This window comes from Gymnodraco acuticeps, unplaced genomic scaffold, assembly GCF_902827175.1.
Source record: "Gymnodraco acuticeps unplaced genomic scaffold, fGymAcu1.1, whole genome shotgun sequence".
Lineage (NCBI taxonomy): Eukaryota > Metazoa > Chordata > Actinopteri > Perciformes > Bathydraconidae > Gymnodraco > Gymnodraco acuticeps.
Window position 1 is genome coordinate 16,873 of NW_022992225.1, and position 22,497 is coordinate 39,369.

The 22,497-nt window shown below is 48.7% G+C and overlaps 1 protein-coding gene across 1 annotated transcript in view; it reads right to left on the reverse strand.

The window, feature by feature from the left end:
• cdc42bpb (CDC42 binding protein kinase beta (DMPK-like)) overlaps positions 1–21,200 on the reverse strand; it is a gene marked incomplete at its 3' end in the record, with an annotated part of 34,184 nt that extends 12,984 nt beyond the window's left edge. Inside the window, 21 exon segments of the mRNA XM_034206111.1 lie at positions 2,161–2,246; positions 3,987–4,135; positions 6,703–6,765; positions 9,005–9,110; positions 9,182–9,306; positions 12,923–13,028; positions 13,112–13,182; positions 13,184–13,351; positions 13,541–13,651; positions 14,021–14,263; positions 14,642–14,775; positions 14,864–14,968; positions 15,053–15,140; positions 15,142–15,291; positions 15,542–15,790; positions 16,218–16,418; positions 16,804–16,897; positions 17,180–17,328; positions 17,561–17,656; positions 18,472–18,555; positions 21,181–21,200. Coding sequence (XP_034062002.1) covers positions 2,161–2,246; positions 3,987–4,135; positions 6,703–6,765; positions 9,005–9,110; positions 9,182–9,306; positions 12,923–13,028; positions 13,112–13,182; positions 13,184–13,351; positions 13,541–13,651; positions 14,021–14,263; positions 14,642–14,775; positions 14,864–14,968; positions 15,053–15,140; positions 15,142–15,291; positions 15,542–15,790; positions 16,218–16,418; positions 16,804–16,897; positions 17,180–17,328; positions 17,561–17,656; positions 18,472–18,540 — 2,563 coding nt within the window.
• Positions 21,201–22,497: the final 1,297 nt, after the last annotated feature.

Below are 22,497 nucleotides of genomic sequence, written 5' to 3' on the forward strand. Positions count from 1 at the left end.
CAGGTGGACCTGAGGGAACAAGTGGACCTGAGGGAACAGGTGGCTCTGAGGGAACAGGTGGCTCTGCGGGAACAAGTGGACCTGAGGGAAAAGGTGGACCTGAGGGAACAGGTGGCTCTGAGGGAAGAGGTGGCTCTGAGGGAACAGGTGGCTCTGAGGGAAGAGGTGGACCTGAGGGAATAGGTGAACTTGAGGGAACAGGTGGACCTGAGGGAATAGGTGAACTTGAGGGAACAGGTGGCTCTGAGGGAACAGGTGAACTTGAGGGAACAGGTGGACCTGAGGGAACAAGTGGACCTGAGGGAACAGGTGGCTCTGAGGGAATAGGTGGCTCTGAGGGAAGAGGTGGACCTGAGGGAACAGGTGGACCTGAGGGAACAGGTGGCTCTGAGGGAACAGGTGGCTCTGAGGGAAGAGGTGGACCTGAGGGAACAGGTGGACCTGAGGGAACAGGTGGACCTGAGGGAAGAGGTGGACCTGAGGGAACAGGTGGACCTGAGGGAAGAGGTGGACCTGATGGAACAGGTGGACCTGATGGAACAGGTGGACCTGAGGGAACAGGTGGCTCTGAGGGAACAGGTGGCTCTGAGGGAACAGGTGGCTCTGAGGGAAGAGGTGGACCTGATGGAACAGGTGGACCTGAGGGAAGAGGTGGCTCTGAGTGAAGAGGTGAACCTGAGGGAACAGGTGAACCTGAGGGAACAGGTGGACCTGAGGGAACAGGTGGACCTGAGGGAACAGGCGGACCTGAGGGAATAGGTGGCTCTGAGGGAACAGGTGGCTCTGAGGGAACAGGTGGACCTGAGGGAATAGGTGGATCTGAGGGAACAGGTGGACCTGAGGGAACAGGTGGCTCTGAGGGAAGAGGTGGCTCTGAGGGAATAGGTGGCTCTGAGGGAACAGGTGGCTCTGAGGGAATAGGTGGCTCTGAGGGAACAGGTGGACCTGAGGGAAGAGGTGGACCTGAGGGAATAGGTGGCTCTGAGGGAAGAGGTGGACCTGAGGGAACAGGTGGACCTGAGGGAAGAGGTGGACCTGAGGGAATAGGTGGCTCTGAGGGAACAGGTGGCTCTGAGGGAATAGGTGGACCTGAGGGAACAGGTGAACCTGAGGGAAGAGGTGGACCTGAGGGAATAGGTGGACCTGAGGGAACAGGTGGACCTGAGGGAATAGGTGGACCTGAGGGAAGAGGTGGACCTGAGGGAACAGGTGGACCTGAGGGAACAGGTGGACCTGAGGGAACAGGTGGCTCTGAGGGAACAGGTGGACCTGAGGGAAAAGGTGGACCTGAGGGAACAGGTGGACCTGAGGGAACAGGTGGACCTGAGGGAACAGGTGGACCTGAGGGAACAAGTGGACCTGAGGGAACAGGTGGACCTGAGGGAACAGGTGGACCTGAGGGAACAGGTGGCTCTGAGGGAACAGGTGGACCTGAGGGAAAAGGTGGACCTGAGGGAACAGGTGGACCTGAGGGAAAAGGTGGACCTGAGGGAACAGGTGGACCTGAGGGAACAAGTGGACCTGAGGGAACAGGTGGACCTGAGGGAACAGGTGGACCTGAGGGAATAGGTGGACCTGAGGGAACAAGTGGACCTGAGGGAACAGGTGGACCTGAGGGAACAGGTGGACCTGAGGGAACAAGTGGACCTGAGGGAACAGGTGGCTCTGAGGGAACAGGTGGCTCTGAGGGAACAAGTGGACCTGAGGGAACAAGTGGACCTGAGGGAACAGGTGGACCTGAGGGAACAGGTGGCTCTGAGGGAACAGGTGGCTCTGAGGGAACAGGTGGCTCTGAGGGAACAGGTGGCTCTGAGGGAACAAGTGGACCTGAGGGAACAGGTGGCTCTGAGGGAACAGGTGGCTCTGAGGGAACAAGTGGACCTGAGGGAACAGGTGGCTCTGAGGGAACAGGTGGCTCTGAGGGAACAAGTGGACCTGAGGGAACAAGTGGACCTGAGGGAAGAGGTGGACCTGAGGGAATAGGTGGCTCTGAGGGAACAGGTGGCTCTGAGGGAATAGGTGGACCTGAGGGAACAGGTGAACCTGAGGGAAGAGGTGGACCTGAGGGAATAGGTGGACCTGAGGGAACAGGTGGACCTGAGGGAATAGGTGGACCTGAGGGAAGAGGTGGACCTGAGGGAACAGATGGACTTGTCTCACCTTTGTCAGAACGAGACACCTCTCTCTTCAGACTCTCTATCTGCTCCACCATCTCCAGACTCCTCTCTTCAGACTCCTTCACTTTACTGCAGACAGACACACAAGACAGTTGATACTGTGTCTGTATGTGTGTTAGGGGTTTCACAACTACCAATATTTACTAGTTGACAAGTTTTTCAAAATAGCAGTCGACTCGTTGTTACGTCATAATAAAGACAAAGGTGTAAAACTGTATTTTGTATTGCAATTCATACAGTTACATTAAACACTGTAACAAAGCATTTTAATTTGTGTTCCATTCTGTTAGATGGCTTATTACATTAAAAACAGTAACTGGAGTCACCACTGAAATCTACTGCAAAAACTCTGTTGAGAACGTAAATGCAACGTAAATCCAGTGCGCATTGCGCAACACTTAACTCGCTGTATATCCTGACTGGCTGCATCACGGCCTGGTACGGCAGCTGCACCGCCCTCAATCGTAAGGCTTTACAGAGGGTGGTGAAAACTGAACAGAACATCACCCGGACGGAGCTGCCATCCATGGAGGACCTTTGCTCCCAGCGGCTCAGGAAGAAATCCCTCCGGATTATCAAAGACCCCCATCACCCCAACCACAAACTGTTCAGTCTGCTGCCGTCTGGCAGGCGGTACGGCAGCATCCGGACTAAAACCACCAGATTCAGAGACAGCTTCACCCCACATGCGATAAGACTGTTAAACACCTGAACTGCTGAAACAACATCCATAACATTCATCTGCTACTTAGTCATTATTTATCTATTTCTCTAATATATAATTCCAATAACTTGCATATAGACTCTTATTTCACTTTTTTAAACAATTTTTCTTTTTGTGTTTACTATCTACTATTTACTTGCACTATATTTTTCTGTTTATCTGTGTTATTGTGTTGCTCTGTTGGAGAAGCCTGTGGCCTAAGATTTTCATCGGCATAACTACTCTGTAGCTATGTTCGTATGACAAAATAAAGAACCTTGAACCTTGAACCTTGTCACTGTCCTCCTTGATAACGATGTCCACCCTTCCAGGTTTTTTGGTTTGCATTAACGAAGACCAAGCATCAACATGTGAGGGAAGGAGGCTTGACCGCTGTCGGGTGACAGTGTTGCCTGCCAGGGGAAAACATCTGTTCAATTGGGGTGCTGGTGGCTGGAATAGCCAGGTAGCAGCTGGAATAGCCAGGTAGCAGCTGAAATAGCCAGGTAGCGGCTGAAATAGCCAGGTAGCGGCTGTAATAGCCAGGTAGCGGCTGGAATAGCCAGGTAGTAGCGGCTGGAATAGCCAGGTAGCGGCTGGAATAGCCAGGTAGCGGCTGGAATAGCCGGCCAGGTAGCGGCTGGAATAGCCGGCCAGGTAGCGGCTGGAATAGCCGGCCAGGTAGCGGCTGGAATAGCCGGCCAGGTAGCGGCTGGAATAGCCAGGTAGCGGCTGGAATGGCCAGGTAGCGGCTGGAATGGCTGGAATAGCCAGGTAGCGGTTGGAATGGCCAGGTAGCGGCTGGAATGGCTGGAATAGCCAGGTAGCGGCTGGAATGGCCAGGTAGCGGCTGGAATAGCCAGGTAGCGGCTGGAATAGCCAGGTAGCGGCTGGAATAGCCAGGTAGCGGCTGGAATAGCCAGGTAGCAGCTGGAATAGCCAGGAGCATTTTGCAGCACCTCAGCGCCAAGGTCGGCCTCCTCATCTCCCACATTTGCCTCCATTTTGTTCATGACTAGTTGACTAGGGCCTACAGCGCAGACTAGTGGTAAAGGTAGTCGACTAGTCTACTGTGTGTGTGTGTCGGTGTCTGTGTGTGTGTTTACCTCTCCAGGCTGATGTTGTTAGCCTTCACTCGTCTCAGTTCCTCCTGGACGAGCTGCTTGGCTTTGATCTCAGCCTCCAGAGCCGACTGCAGCTCCAGCCGAGCCGACATGTCCAGCTTTTGGCTGCGACGCACCTTCCATAGGGGGTCCTGGGGGGGAGGGGCAGGTCATTCAGACAGCCAGTAACCACGGCAACAACAGCACCAATCAGCTGCTTTCAGACAGCAAGCATGTAGCCATGACACACGCAAAACATCAACACGATACCATATTATACCTGAAGAACCTGAGAGTTACTGAAGGACCTTAGAAGGACCCTGAGAGTTACTAAAGGACCTTAGAAGGACCCTGAGAGTTACTGAAGGACCTTAGAAGGACCCTGAGAGTTACTAAAGGAGCTTAGAAGGACCCTGAGAGTTACTAAAGGACCTTAGAAGGACCCTGAGAGTTACTGAAGGACCTTGGAAGGACCCTGAGAGTTACTGAAGGACCTTATAAGGACCCTGAGAGTTACTAAAGGAGCTTAGAAGGACCCTGAGAGTTACTAAAGGAGTTTAGAAGGACCCTGAGAGTTACTAAAGGACCTTGGAAGGACCCTGAGAGTTACTAAAGGAGCTTAGAAGGACTCTGAGAGTTACTGAAGGACCTTAGAAGGACCCTGAGAGTTACCAAATGAACCTTAGAAAGACCCTGAGAGTTACTAAAGGACCTTAGAAGGACCCTGAGAGTTACTAAAGGACCTTAGAAGGACCCTGAGAGTTACTAAAGGACCTTAGAAGGACCCTGAGAGTTACTTAAGGACCTTAGAAGGACCCTGAGAGTTACTGAAGGACCGTATAAGGACCCTGAGAGTTACTGAAGGACCTTATAAGGACCCTGAGAGTTACTGAAGGACCTTAGAAAGACCCTGAGAGTTACTAAAGGACCTTAGAAGGACCCTGAGAGTTACTGAAGGACCGTATAAAGACCCTGAGAGTTACTGAAGGACCTTATAAGGACCCTGAGAGTTACTGAAGGACCTTAGAAAGACCCTGAGAGTTACTGAATGACCTTAGAAGGACCCTGAGATTTACTGAAGGACCTTAGAAAGACCCTGAGAGTTACTGAAGGACCTTAGAAGGACCCTGAGAGTTACTGAAGGACCCTGAGAGTTACTGAAGGACCTTATAAGGACCCTGAGAGTTACTGAAGGACCTTAGAAAGACCCTGAGAGTTACTGAATGACCTTAGAAGGACCCTGAGAGTTACTGAATGACCTTAGAAGGACCCTGAGAGTTACTGAATGACCTTAGAAGGACCCTGAGAGTTACTGAAGGACCTTATAAGGACCCTGAGAGTTACTGAAGGACCTTAGAAGGACCCTGAGAGTTACTGAAGGACCTTATAAGGACCCTGAGAGTTACTGAAGGACCTTATAAGGACCCTGAGAGTTACTGAAGGACCTTAGAAAGACCCTGAGAGTTACTGAAGGACCTTAGAAGGACCCTGAGAGTTACTGAAGGACCTTAGAAAGACCTTGAGAGTTACTGAAGGACCCTGAGAGTTACCGACGCACCCTAAGAGTTACTGAAGGACCTTAGAAGGACCCTGAGAGTTACTAATGAACCTTAGAAAGACCCTGAGAGTTACTGAAGGACCTTATAAGGACCCTGAGAGTTACTGAAGGACCTTAGAAGGATCCTGAGAGTTACTAAAGGACCTTAGAAGGACCCTGAGAGTTACTTAAGGACCTTAGAAGGACCCTGAGAGTTACTAAAGGAGCTTAGAAGGACCCTGAGAGTTACTGAAGGACCTTGGAAGGACCCTGAGAGTTACTAAAGGACCTTAGAAGGACCCTGAGAGTTACTGAAGGACCGTATAAGGACCCTGAGAGTTACTGAAGGACCTTATAAGGACCCTGAGAGTTACTGAAGGACCTTAGAAAGACCCTGAGAGTTACTGAATGACCTTAGAAGGACCCTGAGATTTACTGAAGGACCTTAGAAAGACCCTGAGAGTTACTGAAGGACCTTAGAAGGACCCTGAGAGATACTGAAGGACCTTATAAGGACCCTGAGAGTTACTGAAGGACCTTAGAAAGACCCTGAGAGTTACTGAATGACCTTAGAAGGACCCTGAGAGTTCCTGAAGGATCTTAGAAGGACCCTGAGAGTTACTGAAGGACCTTAGAAAGACCCTGAGAGTTACTGAAGGACCTTAGAAGGACCCTGAGAGTTACTGAATGACCTTAGAAGGACCCTGAGAGTTACTGAAGGACCTTATAAGGACCCTGAGAGTTACTGAAGGATCTTAGAAGGACCCTGAGAGTTACTGAAGGACCTTATAAGGACCCTGAGAGTTACTGAAGGACCTTAGAAAGACCCTGAGAGTTACTGAAGGACCTTAGAAGGACCCTGAGAGTTACTGAAGGACCTTAGAAAGACCCTGAGAGTTACTGAAGGATCTTAGAAGGACCCTGAGAGTTACCGACGCACCCTAAGAGTTACTGAAGGACCTTAGAAGGACCCTGAGAGTTACCGACGCACCCTAAGAGTTACTAAAGGACCTTAGAAGGACCCTGGTAATCACTGACATAAACTAAAAGTAACTTTAGACCTTGAGAGATCCTTCAACCCATGTTTTTTGATCATGAGGGACAAACATGCAAGCCAATAGCCATGCAAGCTTCTTTGAGTGTAAATCCTGATGGGCTGGAAGCAGTGACCGACACACTCACCCTCCTGTCTCCACCAATAGGAGGCCAGGGCTTCTTAGGAGGTGTGTCCACTCCTGACTCAGGCTGAGATGGCAGATTAAAAGATATATCAACACACACACTACAGACACACACACACACACACACACACACACACACTGACAAAATAACTGATTCACCGTAATGAATCAGTTCCTCTTTCTATTTAAGAGAGTGTGTTTGTGTATATGAGTGTTTGTGAATGTGTGTGTGAGTGTTTGTGTATATGAGTGTTTGTGAATGTGTGTGTGAGTGTTTGTGTATATGAGTCAGAGATGGGGACTCGAGTCTGTGACTCGGACTCGAGTCGCACTTAAGTCGCACACACAGAGACTTCAGACTTGACTTGGACTCCTGCTCAAAAGACTTCGGACTCGACTTGGACTCGTGTTTTGGGACTCGTGAACAATCATTGTGTTTTCTATTTTTGGCGTATTAAAGGTGGGGTAGGTAAGTTTGAGAAACCGGCTCGAGATCGCTAGAATTTGAAAATACACAACCGGAGAAAATCTGCCACTTCCTCACAGAGCCCCTCCTCCAACACACACGAACGCGCACATGACCAATGAGGGCACGAGATAAGTTTGTGCCCCGATGAGAGGCTGACAGGCAGGTAGGCCATCCAGTTACTTTAGTCGGGCCGGCTATCGGGATGTTAAGAGCATTCCATGGAATATAACAAAAAGTGTATCTCGAGCCGGTTTCTCAAACGTACCTACCCCACCTTTAACATTAACATCATGGTAACACCATGGCGACCGGCGGCACACCTGCAGCTGTACCGCTTGTAATTAGGTTCAACTATAAAAACTTCGAACAAAACGCTGGCGGCACCAACAAAAGGAGCGCACACTGCAAAGTCTGCAATATTAAAATCAAGGATGCTGGTGCAACAACGTCAAATGTCATCAGGCACTTGAAAATTCACCCGGAGAGGTCAGTCACATTAACGCATATGGACGGTTAGCAAACATGTTTAGCTTAGCATCAGCTATGTAATGTTAACTTAGCTTGCTACTAGCTTTGTAACTGAATATTTGAAAAGATGAGTGAATGTTTGCTTGTCACACTTGTTTGCGTTGAGTGGCGTTGACATCCAACTCTTCACATGACATAAAAAAGGTCGGTAACGTTAATCATTACGTTCCGCTGCCACCATCTACTGGCTAACGTTAAACGTAGAAAAATACATAGTTACATACATAAATACTTCTGTCGGTTTATAGGCAGGTTACAGGTTTATTGTTGACCACGTAACGTTAATGTTACAGGTTTATCAGGTTACCATTACACTGGGTTTGAGTGAGAGGATAGAGGAATATGTTTATTTATAGTAGACTTAAAAGATGTCATTAGAGACCCAGTGTAATTCAACAATACGGTTGCAGAGGTCAAACTGGCCAAATGGCTAGCCTAGCCTCATGTTGAAATGTTACCAGCCACTCAATAGATTGCCATTGTTATTTGTGGCTGGTGCGTGCAACATACAGAACCAGCCACTTGCATGATTTACCAGCATCTGGCTGGTAAATGGTGTTAATGGTAGATATCTCTTTTGGAACAGGTCATGTTTTAATATCACCACTTCAGTATATTTCAGATAATATTGCAGCAATAGTTTTTTAGTTGCAAATGGCACAGAACAAATGTTTACTTTGAAGTACTTTTAACACAGCTTCCCTGCGGGGGATTAATAAAGTATTTCTGATTCTGAAGTGTTTTGCTTATAAGTTGTTTGCATTTAGCTAAATTGTGATGTTTGTCCTCATATTGCAATAGCCTGTTTAAAGTGATCATATAACAACTAATCAGTACTGATACTGTATGCTAATAGATATAGGAGTGATAATAATACAGTCAATGCTTTGAATGTCTTAGATATAGCTGTGCAGTATTCTTAACAGACTGGATAGCAGCAGACAATAGAAGGCTTATTACAACCAGAAGAGACATGAGACTTTTATGTTTTAGAGACTTGAGACTTGACTTGGACTCGTGACCAAAGACTTGAGACTTGATCAAGTCTCACCCCACAAAGACTTGAGACTTGACTTGGACTTGCAAAAAAAGACTTGTGAACATCTCTGATATGAGTGTTTGTGTATATGAGTGTTTGTGTATATGAGTGTTTGTGTATATGAGTGTTTGTGTATATGAGTGTTTGTGTATATGAGTGTTTGTGTATATGAGTGTTTGTGTATATGAGTGTTTGTGTATATGAGTGTTTGTGTATATGAGTGTTTGTGTATATGAGTGTTTGTGAATGTGTGTGTGAGTGTGTTACCAGAGGTCTTGTTCCCACACCGGAGCTCCTCAGAGTTTCCAACTCCTCCGTCATCTTGGTGGCCAGAGCCTGAAGGTAGCCTCGAGCATCCTTCTCATCGCTCACCCTGAACACAGACACATGTTAATAATACAAATAATTATACATTTTATTTATAGAGCGCTGACCCTCCCTCACCACTGGATGATCTCAGCGATCTGCGCCTCCCAGTGGTTCACGCTCTCCTTCTTGGACGACAGATCCTGCAGCTCGTCCTCCAGCTGACGGTTCTGAGCCGTCAATTTGTCCACAAATGCACAAAGCTGTAAGAAGAAGAAGAGATGCCTACTGAGGATGTGCAGAACCACCAGAGACTCACTGAGGATGTGCAGAACCACCAGAAACTCACTGAGGATGTGCAGAACCACCAGAAACTCACTGAGGATGTGCAGAACCACCAGAAACTCACTGAGGAAGTGCAGAACCACCAGAAACTCACTGAGGATGTGCAGAACCACCAGAGACTCACTGAGGATGTGCAGAACCACCAGAAACTCACTGAGGATGTGCAGAACCACCAGAGACTCACTGAGGATGTGCAGAACCACCAGAAACTCACTGAGGATGTGCAGAACCACCAGAGACTCACTGAGGATGTGCAGAACCACCAGAAACTCACTGAGGATGTGCAGAACCACCAGAGACTCACTGAGGATGTGCAGAACCACCAGAAACTCACTGAGCATGTGCAGAACCACCAGAAACTCACTGAGGATGTGCAGAACCACCAGAAACTCACTGAGGATGTGCAGAACCACCAGAAACTCACTGAGGATGTGCAGAACCACCAGAAACTCACTGAGGATGTGCAGAACCACCAGAAACTCACTGAGGATGTGCAGAACCACCAGAGACTCACTGAGGATGTGCAGAACCACCAGAAACTCACTGAGGATGTGCAGAACCACCAGAGACTCACTGAGGATGTGCAGAACCACCAGAAACTCACTGAGGATGTGCAGAACCACCAGAGACTCACTGAGCATGTGCAGAACCACCAGAGACTCACTGAGGATGTGCAGAACCACCAGTGACTCACTGAGCATGTGCAGAACCACCAGAGACTCACTGAGGATGTGCAGAACCACCAGAGACTCACTGAGCATGTGCAGAACCACCAGAGACTCACTGAGGATGTGCAGAACCACCAGAGACTCACTGAGCATGTGCAGAACCACCAGAGACTCACTGAGGATGTGCAGAACCACCAGAGACTCACTGAGCATGTGCAGAACCACCAGTGACTCACTGAGCATGTGCAGAACCACCAGAGACTCACTGAGCATGTGCAGAACCACCAGAGACTCACTGAGCATGTGCAGAACCACCAGAGACTCACTGAGGATGTGCAGAACCACCAGAGACTCACTGAGCATGTGCAGAACCACCAGAGACTCACTGAGAATGTGCAGAACCACCAGAGACTCACTGAGGATGTGCAGAACCACCAGAGACTCACTGAGCATGTGCAGAACCACCAGTGATTCACTGAGCATGTGCAGAACCACCAGAGACTCACTGAGCATGTGCAGAACCACCAGAGAACTCCTGAGCAATGTGCAGACCAGTGACCACTGAGCATGTGCAGAACCACAGAGACTCACTGAGGATGTGCAAGAACCACCAGAGACTCACTGAGCATGTGCAGAACCACCAGAGACTCACTGAGACATGTGCAGAACCACCAGAGACTCATCTGAGCATGTGCAGAACCACCAGAGACTCACTGAGCATGTGCAGAACCACCAGTGATCTCACTGAGCATGTGCAGAACCACCAGAGACTCACTGATTGCAAGAACCACCAGAGACCACTGAGGATGTGCAGAACCACCAGAGACTCACTGAGCATGTTGCAGAACCACCAGAGACTCACTGAGGCATGTGCAGAACCACCAGAGACTCACTGAGCATGTGCAGAACCACCAGAGACTCACTGAGCATGTTGCAGAACCACCAGAGACTCACTGAGCATGTGCAGAACCACCAGAGACTCACTGAGCATGTGCAGAACCACCAGAGACTCACTGAGCATGTGCAGAACCACCAGAGACTCACTGAGCATGTGCAGAACCACCAGAGACTCACTGAGGCATAGTGCAGAACCACCAGAGACTCACTGAGCATGTGCAGAACCACCAGAGACTCACTGAGCATGTGCAGAACCACCAGAGACTCACTGAGCATGTGCAGAACCACCAGAGACTCACTGAGCATGTGCAGAACCACCAGAGGACTCACTGAGCATGTGCAGAACCACCAGAGACTCACTGAGCATGTGCAGAACCACCAGAGCTCACTGAGCATGTGCAGAACCACCAGAGACTCACTGAGCATGTGCAGAACCACCAGAGACTCACTGAGGATGTGCAGAACCACCAGAGACCACTGAGGCATGTGCAGAACCACCAGAGACTCACTGAGGATGTGCAGAACCACCAGGACTCACTGAGCATGTGCAGAACCACCAGAGACTCACTGAGGCATGTGCAGAACCACCAGAGACTCACTGAGCATGTGCAGAACCACAGAGACTCACTGAGGATGTGCAGAACCACCAGAGACCTCACTGAGGCATGTGCAGAACCACCAGAGACTCACTGAGAATGTGCAGAACCACCAGAGACTCACTGAGGAAGTGCAGAACCACCAGAGACTCACTGAGCATGTGCAAGAACCACCAGTGACTCACTGAGCAATGTGTCGAACCACCAGAGACTCACTGAGCATGTGGCAGAACCACCAGAGACTCACTGAGATGTGCAGAACCACCAGAGACTCACTGAGGATGTGCAGAACCACCAAGAGACTCACTGAGCATGTGCAGAACCACCAGAGACTCACTGAGGATGTGCAGAACCACCAGAGACTCACTGAGCATGTGCAGAACCACCAGAGACTCACTGAGCATGTGCAAACCACCAGAGACTCACTGAGGGCATGTGCAGAACCACCAGAGACTCACTGAGCATGTGCAGAACCACCAGAGACTCACTGAGCATGTGCAGAACCACCCAGAGAACTCACTGAGCATGTGCAGAACCACCAGAGACTCACTGAGCATGTGCAGAACCACCAGAGACTCACTGAGCATGTGCAGAACCACCAGAGACTCACTGAGCATGTGCAGAACCACCAGTGACTCACTGAGCATGTGCAGAACCACCAGTGACTTCACTGAGCATGTGCAGAACCACCAGATGACTTCACTGAGCATGTGCAGAACCACCAGAGACTCACTGAGCATGTGCAGAACCACCAGAGACTCACTGAGCATGTGCAGAACCACCAGTAGACTCACTGAGGCATGTGCAGAACCACCAGAGACTCACTGAGCATGTGCAGAACCACCAGAGACTCACTGAGCATGTGCAGAACCACCAGAGACTCACTGAGCATGTGCAGAACCACCAGAGACTCACTGAGCATGTGCAGAACCACCAGAGACTCACTGAGGATGTGCAGAACCACCAGAGACTCACTGAGGATGTGCAGAACCACCAGAGACTCACTGAGGATGTGCAGAACCACCAGAGACTCACTGAGCATGTGCAGAACCACCAGAGACTCACTGAGCATGTGCAGAACCACCAGAGACTCACTGAGCATGTGCAGAACCACCAGAGACTCACTGAGCATGTGCAGAACCACCAGAGACTCACTGAGCATGTGCAGAACCACCAGAGACTCACTGAGCATGTGCAGAACCACCAGAGACTCACTGAGCATGTGCAGAACCACCAGAGACTCACTGAGCATGTGCAGAACCACCAGAGACTCACTGAGCATGTGCAGAACCACCAGAGACTCACTGAGCATGTGCAGAACCACCAGTGACTCACTGAGCATGTGCAGAACGGGAATGGAATTGGTTTATCACCTTGTCAGTTTCTGCCGTCAGTTTGAGGTTTTCTTGCGTCAGCAGGTGCTTCTCTCGCTCAGACTTCTCCTTCAGCGCAGACACAGCTTCATCCATCTCCAGGTGTCTGAGGCAAAACACAAGCTGCTTCAGGACCACTTACGATAGAGACCCCCTCACCTGTCCCCCCCTCGCATGTCCCCCCCTCACCTGTCCCTCTTGTCCTTGTCCAGCCGGTCCCTGAGCTGCAGCAGTTCCTTGGTGGCGGACAGCGCCCCCCCCCTCGGCCTCCTGCAGGTCTTTTCGGAGGTTCTTGAGGTCGCAGGAGTGGGTCGAGTCTCTCCTCAGCAGCTCCTCCTCGTAGAAAAGAACCTTCTTATCGAGTTCTGCCTTCAGACGCATCAGCTCCTGCTGGGACCCCCCCACTGCCCCCCCGCGGCCCTGCAGAGACTGGGACAGAACAAGCTTTAACATTAAATACAACAGTCTGTTGTGTACCTGCAGAATCCCTTATTGTGTGTGTGTGTGTGTGTGTGTGTGTGTGTGTGTGTGTGTGTGTGTGTGTGTGTGTGTGTGTGTGTGTGTGCGTGTGCGTGTGCGTGTGCGCGTGTGCGTGTGTGTGTGTGTGTGTGTGTGTACCTTCAGACCATGCAGCTCCTCCTCCAGCTGGCTGCAGAATCCCTCACTGTGCTCCCTCAGCTTCCTCTCCTTGGAAGCCTCAGCCTTGGCATCGTCCAGCTGAGCCTCCAGCTGAAAAACACATGATGCTTTTATTCTGAAGGTCTGCCAGACAGGAAGTGAGTGCATCGTCCAGCTGAGCCTCCAGCAGACAAACACATTATGCTTTTATTCTGAAGGTCTGCCAGACAGGAAGTGAGTGCATCGTCCAGCTGAGCCTCCAGCTGACAAACACAATTATATATATATATATATATATATATATTAAGATAACTGAGAATACTTTTGTAGATATTTATTATTAGTTTCATTCATTTGATGAGCAGTGGGTTGGCCTAAGGGGAGGGGCTTAACATATATAAGGCTCTGACCTCCAATCAGGAGTCTGATGGCATGCAGACAGGTGAGTTATTCCCCCCCCCCTCGGTTTTTTAAACTCACCTCTTTGCGGGTTTTCTCGGTCTTGCGGATCTCCTGCCTCATGGCGTCCATCTTCCCCAGCAGGGTGTCTAGCTCCTCCTCTTTGTCTCGCAGCTGACGGCTGATTCGCTGCTTGGATGATCGCAAGTCGGCCATCTTCTCCGACAGCTCTGAGAACTCCTGCAGCGCCAACTTCCTCTGGGAGTGTGCGTCCTTTAAATCCTTCCCCTGGGAACGCAGGCGCTCCAGGGCCTCCGCCAGCTGCTGCAATATACATATTATATACATATTATACAGGAGATGCATGTGTTCACAGGAGATGCATGTGTTCACACAGGATGTAGGTTCACGTACTGGAGAGGAGCCAGTTCACCTCCTGGGCCACTGCCGAAGTGCCCTTGAGCATGGCACCTAACCCCCAAATGCTCACTGGTGCCGGCTAGACTGGCTGCCTCCGCTCTGACCTCTCAACTGCATGTGTGCATATAACTGTGTGTGTATTTACATATGTATGTGCATGTTCTAAAAAGTGTGTACTGTATGACCTGTATAAAAAACGCACGTGTGTGTACGACAGAGTGGAAACTGAATTTCCCCCTCGGGGGATTAATAAAGGTCCTTCTTCTTCTTCTATTTCAGTACCTTGTGCACATCCTCCTTCTCCAGCCTCAGGGTCTTCAGCTGGCGCTCCAGGGTCTTGAGTTTGGAGGCGGAGCTCTCGTAGTCCTGCCTCAGAGTGACAGCCTCCTCCAGCTGGTGCTCCAGCCTATCAGAGTCTAGCAGAGAGAGAGGGGCGGGGCTTACTGCAGGGAACACATCAGAAAGAGGCACATCAGGGTTCATCAACTCTTCCTGAACTCTGACCTGCCAGCTTCTTCCTCAGACGCTCGATCTCCTCGTTCAGCTTCTGGATCTCTTTGTCCCGACCCAGAGTTCCCCCCCGAGGAGCCTGCAGCGCCTGGGTGGACTCTGAAATCAGAGAGGGGGGTTAGCTACATCCTGTTTCTCCCACAGGTCGGAGGAACTACTTCCTGTTTGGCTTCAGCGTCTCACCCTGCAGTTTGCGGTTCAGCTCCTGTTTCTCCTGCTCCAGGCGGCGGATCCTCCTCTCGAACGCCTCCACCTCCTGCCCCCCCCCCCTCCACTTCCTGCCCCCCCCCTTCCACCTCCTGCGCCCCCCCCTTACCCACGGAGCGGCGGTCGGCGAAGCAGCTGTCCGTGGTGTAGGTGAAGCCAACGAAGGGCAGGTGCTGCCCGGTGAAGCCGCTGTGAGACATCGGAGGGTTGATGTCCTGCAAAACATCAACATTAAATTAATTAGAAATATCGTATGGTAGTATTCATACTGTGATCACCCTCTGTAATGTGTACTACATATACTCGTATGGTAGTATTCATACTGTGATCACCCTCTGTAATGTGTACTACATATACTCGTATGGTAGTATTCATACTGTGATCACCCTCTGTATAATGTGTACTACACATATACTAGTATGGTAGTATTCATACTGTGATCACCCTCTGTTTAATGGTACTCACCGGGTTCTTGAGGACGTCGTCGTCCACGTCGAAGTTGGAGGTGTCGGTAGGCGACGACACGTCGGGGATGTACGGCGCCTCTGTGGAGCGGATGTTGTCCCAGTCGATGCCACTGAAGAACGGGTGGCTCTTAAAGTCGGAGATGCCGTTGAGGCCAAGGCGGCGTTCCCGGGAACACAGCAGGCGCTGGATCAGGTCCTTAGCGTCCTCCGACAGCTCGGTGGTGTGGGAGGGGAACTGGAAACGCTCCTGCAGACACAACACATACGGGGTATCAGAGCAATAATAGGTAAACAGTTAAACGTCTTAGTGAGAACAAGGACAGAACCGGATGATGCAAGTGTGACAAACGAGGACAAGTTCAGATTTAGAAAGCTGGAAGTAGGACGAGAGTCTGGAGACAGGTGACCTGGATCTGCTTTCAGAGCTTCATCAGAGGACACAGAGAAACAGGAATATGGAGAATAAAGAGAAAGCAACACTAGAGAAGTTATTAGGGCTGCCCCCGAATACACGACTTAAAGATAGTCGGCTGTTTATTATTAATATCATAATATATCATAAACATGTGACGATCAGTCGACCATGGCCTGAATGGACTCTCTGGTAGGAACATGTTGAGTGTTGATGTCACGTATAACGGTGAGGGTTATAGACCTGCAGGCCTCAGACTGACCTCGTGGTTCATGATCTTGCCGTAGGTTTCCACCAGAGACTCTGCGTAGAAGGGCGTCTCCCCGTAGAGCATCTCGTACATGCAGACGCCCAGAGACCACCAGTCGCACTCCGGCCCGTAGCGACCCCTCCCGTCCTCCATCGCCTGCAGGATCTCCGGAGAGATGTAGTCCGGAGTGCCCACTGCCACCGAGGACTGCACCTGCACACCGCATAGAACCAGGTTACACTAAACCGGGTTACACCTAAACCGGGTTATAATAAACCGGATTACACTAAACCGGGTTACACCTAAACCAGGTTACACTAAACCGGATTACACTAAACCGGGTTACACTAAACCGGGTTACACCTAAACCAGGTTACACTAAACCGGGTTACAATAAACCGGGTTACAATAAACCGGGTTGCACTAAACCGGGTTACATTGCTTCAGTCACCCACGGCGTCCCCCAGGGCTCTGTACTTGGTCCCCTGCTTTTCATCATTTATACCCCTCCTCTCAGCCACCACTGCTAATATACTGTATTGTAATATAATATATTATAATATAATGTTTGTGATGTAACTGCAGCTGGTTAGTTTACCGTTCCGTCCTCCATCATTCGGAGACAAGATCCAAAGTCAGCGAGTCGAATGTGACCGTTAACGTCCAGCAGGACGTTGTCCGGTTTGATGTCTCTGACAACCGAACACATCAAATCACCATTAAGTACAATTAATAACCATTAAAACACATCAAATCAGTATTAGTACCTATGTATGTAGTTCTGCAGGTGGATGGAGTACTCTCAGTATGCAGTATTAGTACCTGTGTACTAGTACCTGTGTATGTAGTTCTGCAGGTGGATGGAGTACTCTCAGTATGCAGTATTAGTACCTGTGTACTAGTACCTGTGTATGTAGTTCTGCAGGTGGATGGAGTACTCTCAGTATGCAGCATTAGTACCTGTGTACTAGTACCTGTGTATGTAGTTCTGCAGGTGGATGGAGTGGATGGCCAGCACCATCTCAGCCAGGTAGAACTTGGACATGTCTTCAGGAAGTCGATCCTCAAACTTACTGAGCAGCGTCAGCAGGTCCCCCCCCACGTAGTAATCCATCACCAGGTACTGCAAATACACACGTTTGTTGTATAAATATGTGCAGTATTATGATCACCAGGTTTTTTTTTTCACCATATGCAAAGCAGCTCCTCCTCCAATACACCATCATGCTAACATATGTATATTATATATATATTTAAGCAATAGCTCACGACAGGCTGTGGTATATGATCAGATTGCTTGATTTTATTTGTCCGTTTTATAAATATATATATATATATATAGCAGTAGTACTCACCAGGTAGTTGTCGTCCTGGAAGGCGTAGTGCAGCGTGGTGATCCACTGACTGTCCCCTCTGACCAGGACATCACGCTCCTCTCGGAAACACGCCGTCTGCACACATGTCAGAAGCAACCAGCTAATGTTAGCATGTCAGAAGCAACAAGCTAATGTTAGCATGTCAGAAGCAACAAGCTAATGTTAGCATGTCGAGCAACAAGATAATGTTAGCATGTCAGAAGCAACAAGCTAATGTTAGCATGTCAGAAGCAACAAGCTAATGTTAGCATGTCAGCAACAAGCTAATGTTAGCATGTCAGAAGCAACACGCTAATGTTAGCATGTCGAGCAACAAGATAATGTTAGCATGTCAGAAGCAACACGCTAATGTTAGCATGTCAGAAGCCACACGCTAATGTTAGCATGTCAGAAGTCACACGCTACTGTTAGCATGTAAGAAGCCACACACTACTGTTAGCATGTCAGAAGCCACACGCTACTGTTAGCATGTCAGAAGCCACACGCTACTGTTAGCATGTCAGAAGCCACACGCTAATGTTAGCATGTCAGAAGCCACACCCTAATGTTAGCATGTCAGAAGCCGCACGCTAATGTTAGCATGTCAGAAGCCACACCCTAATGTTAGCATGTCAAAAGCTGCACGCTAATGTTAGCATGTCAGAAGCCACACCCTAATGTTAGCATGTCAGAAGCTGCATGCTAATGTTAGCATGTCAGAAGCAACACCCTAATGTTAGCATGTCAGAAGCCACACACTAATGTTAGCATGTCAGAAGCCACACGCTACTGTTAGCATGTCAGAAGCCACACGCTACTGTTAGCATGTCAGAAGCCACACGCTAATGTTTGCATGTCAGAAGCCACACGCTACTGTTAGCATGTCAGAAGCCACACGCTAACAGACTCACCTCGGCTCTCTTCAGCATCTCCCACTTGTTGAGGATCTTCATGGCGTAGACTCTCTCCGTGTGCTTCATCTTCACCACGGCAACCTGACAGACGTCAACAAAGTTATCATAAATAAATACAAACTTTAATTTAGAAATGTCATCTGGAATCAAACTCTAAATATTATTGTTAATACTATTATTTTATTATTTGTATTATTGTATAATGATTATTTGCATTATAATAGGAACTAGAGAATGCAATTCCTGAAGAAATTGCTAGTGGGAATGCTTTATGCTGAACTGCTGAAGAAAGTGAAGAGTTGAGATTGAAATGAAACATGAACTCTGGGGGCTTGAATGTGTGATGAGAGAAGAAAATAAAGTGAAAAGGCTTGGAAAAGCAGCAGAGTATTTGAACCGCAAACTTCTGAACTAACTTGATGGCGAATGATCTGTCGCCATGCCAACGGTATTTGATGACACCTTATACTACGCTTAGATGCATTGATGGCTGCATCGTTACCAAACCTGTGAAGTTTTGGGCCGTTAGGAGCATTTGAACTAAAGTTATGAGAAAACCGTGTTTCATGGCGAGCCTTGTGTTACCATTAGGGATGTAACGATATACCGAATATCGCGGTAAATAAACGTCCCAATACCGTCGTGAGACTAAATCTACCGCGATTTTTCTTTTTTTAATTAATTTTTTTATTTTTATATATAATTTTTTTATATATAATTTTTTTAAAACACTTTTTTTTTTTTAAACCTTTATTTAACCAGGTGGTCCCATTGAGATCATCGATCTCTTTTTCAAGAGACCTGTCCAACATGGCAGCAAGTAGGTTACAACAAGAACATAAAACAACAGAAAACAAAAGGTATCGTATTTACAGGGCTACATGTACACACCTAGAGACATTGACAAGTACCAACAGTATATTTATATCTCTGTCAATAAGCCTCACCTTCTTGGCAAACACTGTATTGTTTTTGAAGTGGTGGAGAGACAATGCACGGTTTGACCCACTGCTGTCACCCATGGCCAAAGCATATCTCTCCGTCCCACTGAGGTGGCGTTAGACTTTTTCGCTGTCCGTCATTTTGACAGACAGGATCGGAAAATGTCCGTCATAATCCCTTATTACCCGTCGGGTCTGAACAGAGAGAGAGAACACGCTCGTGAACTGTCAAAGGGGGGGGGGCGGTGTTATGCCGTGTGCGCATGCACCTCGCGGGAGCGCGCACAGCGTAAAGCAAAACCTCCCAGACATGTGTTGATCTGTACGGCAAAGTACGGTTTGGAAACTATCATTTCCTTTTGGAGGGCATGCATAACACGGCATAACACCAGAGCCTCGCTGCGGGGAAACCTTGGCGCTGTTCCGAGTTTGTTCTAATCTGTCAAAATGACAGACTGCTTTCAGATTTTTCCGTCATTGCTAGGGGTGTAACGGTATCCGTATTCATCCCGTACCATCACGGTTCGGACGTCACGGTTCGGCACATGCAGTCACACGGCGAATACGCCTTTTTTTACGAGTGGGAAAAAAGTCTGTCACTCAGGGCAGTATTACACTATATATAATCCAGGGGGCGGTATTGCGCCTAAAAGCCAGCCGCCCGTAAATAACAAATGAAGAACATTAGATTACAATACATTACATTGCATTTAGCTGACGCTTTTATCCAAAGCGACTTACAATAAGTGCGTTCGACCAACAAAATACAACTTGAAGAAAACAGAATCATAAAGTACATCAGGTTTCATAGAGCCAAACATTTCAAGTGCTACTCAACTGGCTTTTAGATAAGCCAGTCCTATATTAGTATAAAAGTGCTTCGTTAATAGTTCTATCGCTCGAAGTGGAATCGAAAGAGATGAGTTTTCAGTTTGCGCCGGAAGATGTGCAATCTATCTGCCGTCCTGATGTCAATGGGAGCTCATTCTACCATCTTGGAGCCAGGACAGCAAACCCACGTGTTTTCACCGATGGGAACTTGGGTCCCCCTCGCAGCGAGGGCGCAGCGAGTCGTTTGGCTGATGCAGAGCGTAGTGCACGCGCTGGGGTGTACGGTTTAACCATGTCCTGGATGTACGAAGGGCCAGATCCACTCGCAGCATGGTAAGCAAGTACCAGTGTCTTGAAGTGGATTCTAGCAGTTACCGGAAGCCAGTGAAGGGAGCGGAGGAGCGGAGTGGTGTGGGAACATTTAGGAAGGTTGAAGACCAGACGAGCCGCTGCATTCTGGATGAGCTGCAGAGGTCGGATGGCACATGCAGGTAGACCAGCCAGGAGGGAGTTGCAGTAGTCTAGGCGTGAGATGACGAGAGCCTGGACCAGAACCTGAGTCGCTTTCTGTGTCAGCTGGGGACGTATCTTCCTGATGTTGTAAAGCGTGTATCTGCAGCAACGGGTTGTAGCAGCGATGTTTGCAGTGAAGGACAGGTTGTTATCTAGGGTCACACCCAGATTCAGCGTAGCAGTGGTAAGAAAAACCATGCGGGCTAATGACTGATCCGAGCGAGTTTGTGTACAGGGAGAAGAGGAGGGGACCAAGAACAGAGCCCTGAGGGACCCCCGTAGTTAACTGACAAGGGTCGGACTCAGACTCTCTCCAAGTCACCCTGTAGGTACGGTCTTTGAGGTTTGAGGTGAGGAGGGAAAGTGCAGAGCCTGAAACTCCAAGTTCTTGGAGAGTGCGAAGGAGGATCTGATGATTCACCGTGTCGAATGCAGCAGACAGGTCCAATAGGATGATGACAGAGGAGAGGGATGCAGTTTTGGCAGTGTGCAGTTCCTCCGTGACAGCAATGAGAGCAGTTTCTGTGGAGTGACCTGCCTTGAAACCAGACTGGTGCGGATCCAGAAGGTTGTTCTGATTGAGATAACAGGAGAGTTGTTTAAAGACAGCGCGTTCAAGTGATTTAGACAGGAACGGGAGGAGAGAGACAGGCCTGTAGTTTATAACATCAGACGGGTTGAGAGTGGGTTTCTTTAGGAGAGGGTTTACTCTTGCCTCCTTGAGACTGTTAGGAAAGTGACCAGAAGTTAGAGAAGTGTTGATGAAATGGGTGAGAAACGGTAGAATATCAGGAGCGATAGTCTGAAGGAGGTTTGAAGGGATAGGGTCCAGAGGACAGGTGGTAGGGCGGGCAGAGGTAATGAGGGTAAGAACCTCACTTGGAGAGAGAGGGGAAAAGGTGGTTAGTGTGTTGGTGGAAGGAGGGTCTGGTGACCCAGCGGTGAGTAAAGGTGAGTCAGAAAAAGAAGAGCGAATATCATCAACCTTTTTTTCAAAGTGGGTAACAAAGTCGCTTGACAGAAGTGAGGAGGGGGGAGGAGCTTTTGGAGGGTCCAAGAGGGTGGAGAAGATGGAGAATAGTTTTTTAGGATTGGAATAGGAAGATTGGATCTTATCTTGAAAGAAAGTGCTTTTTGCAAGAACAAGAACACAACAAAACGAACACAATACATGAAGAAGAAAAGTTAGCTATGGCGAGTTCACACAACACACAGCTAGAAGACCCACCTGCTTCTTTGAAATCAGCTGTGGGAACATTTCGGGTTCCCTGTGGACTACAACAATGATGGGGTGGACTACAACAATGATGGGGTGGACTACAACAATGATGGGGTGGACTACAACAATGATGGGGTGGACTACAACAATGATGGGGTGCGAGTTGTGGATCGAACGAGGACGGTGTGCTAGTGGTAACACGTCAAACATGCTCAATCACATCCGAGTCAGTCTCAGTCCCAGCGAGAGGGTTTTCTCGACGGCAGGTGACATAGTTACCGCCAACAGATCTGCCCTCACTGCTGACAACGTAGACAAACTCATCTTTTTGAAGAACAACTTGAAAATAGAGTAAAGCTTGAGTAGCTTTATTTAGGCATAATGGCCTCACACACTCACAAGTTAATTACACATGTTAGACATTGCTCCTAAAGGTACAGATTTTATTTTATATTTATCATTGTATTTATTTTATATGTTGACATCAGGAGATGTTATACAGTTCTGTATTGCCTTTTA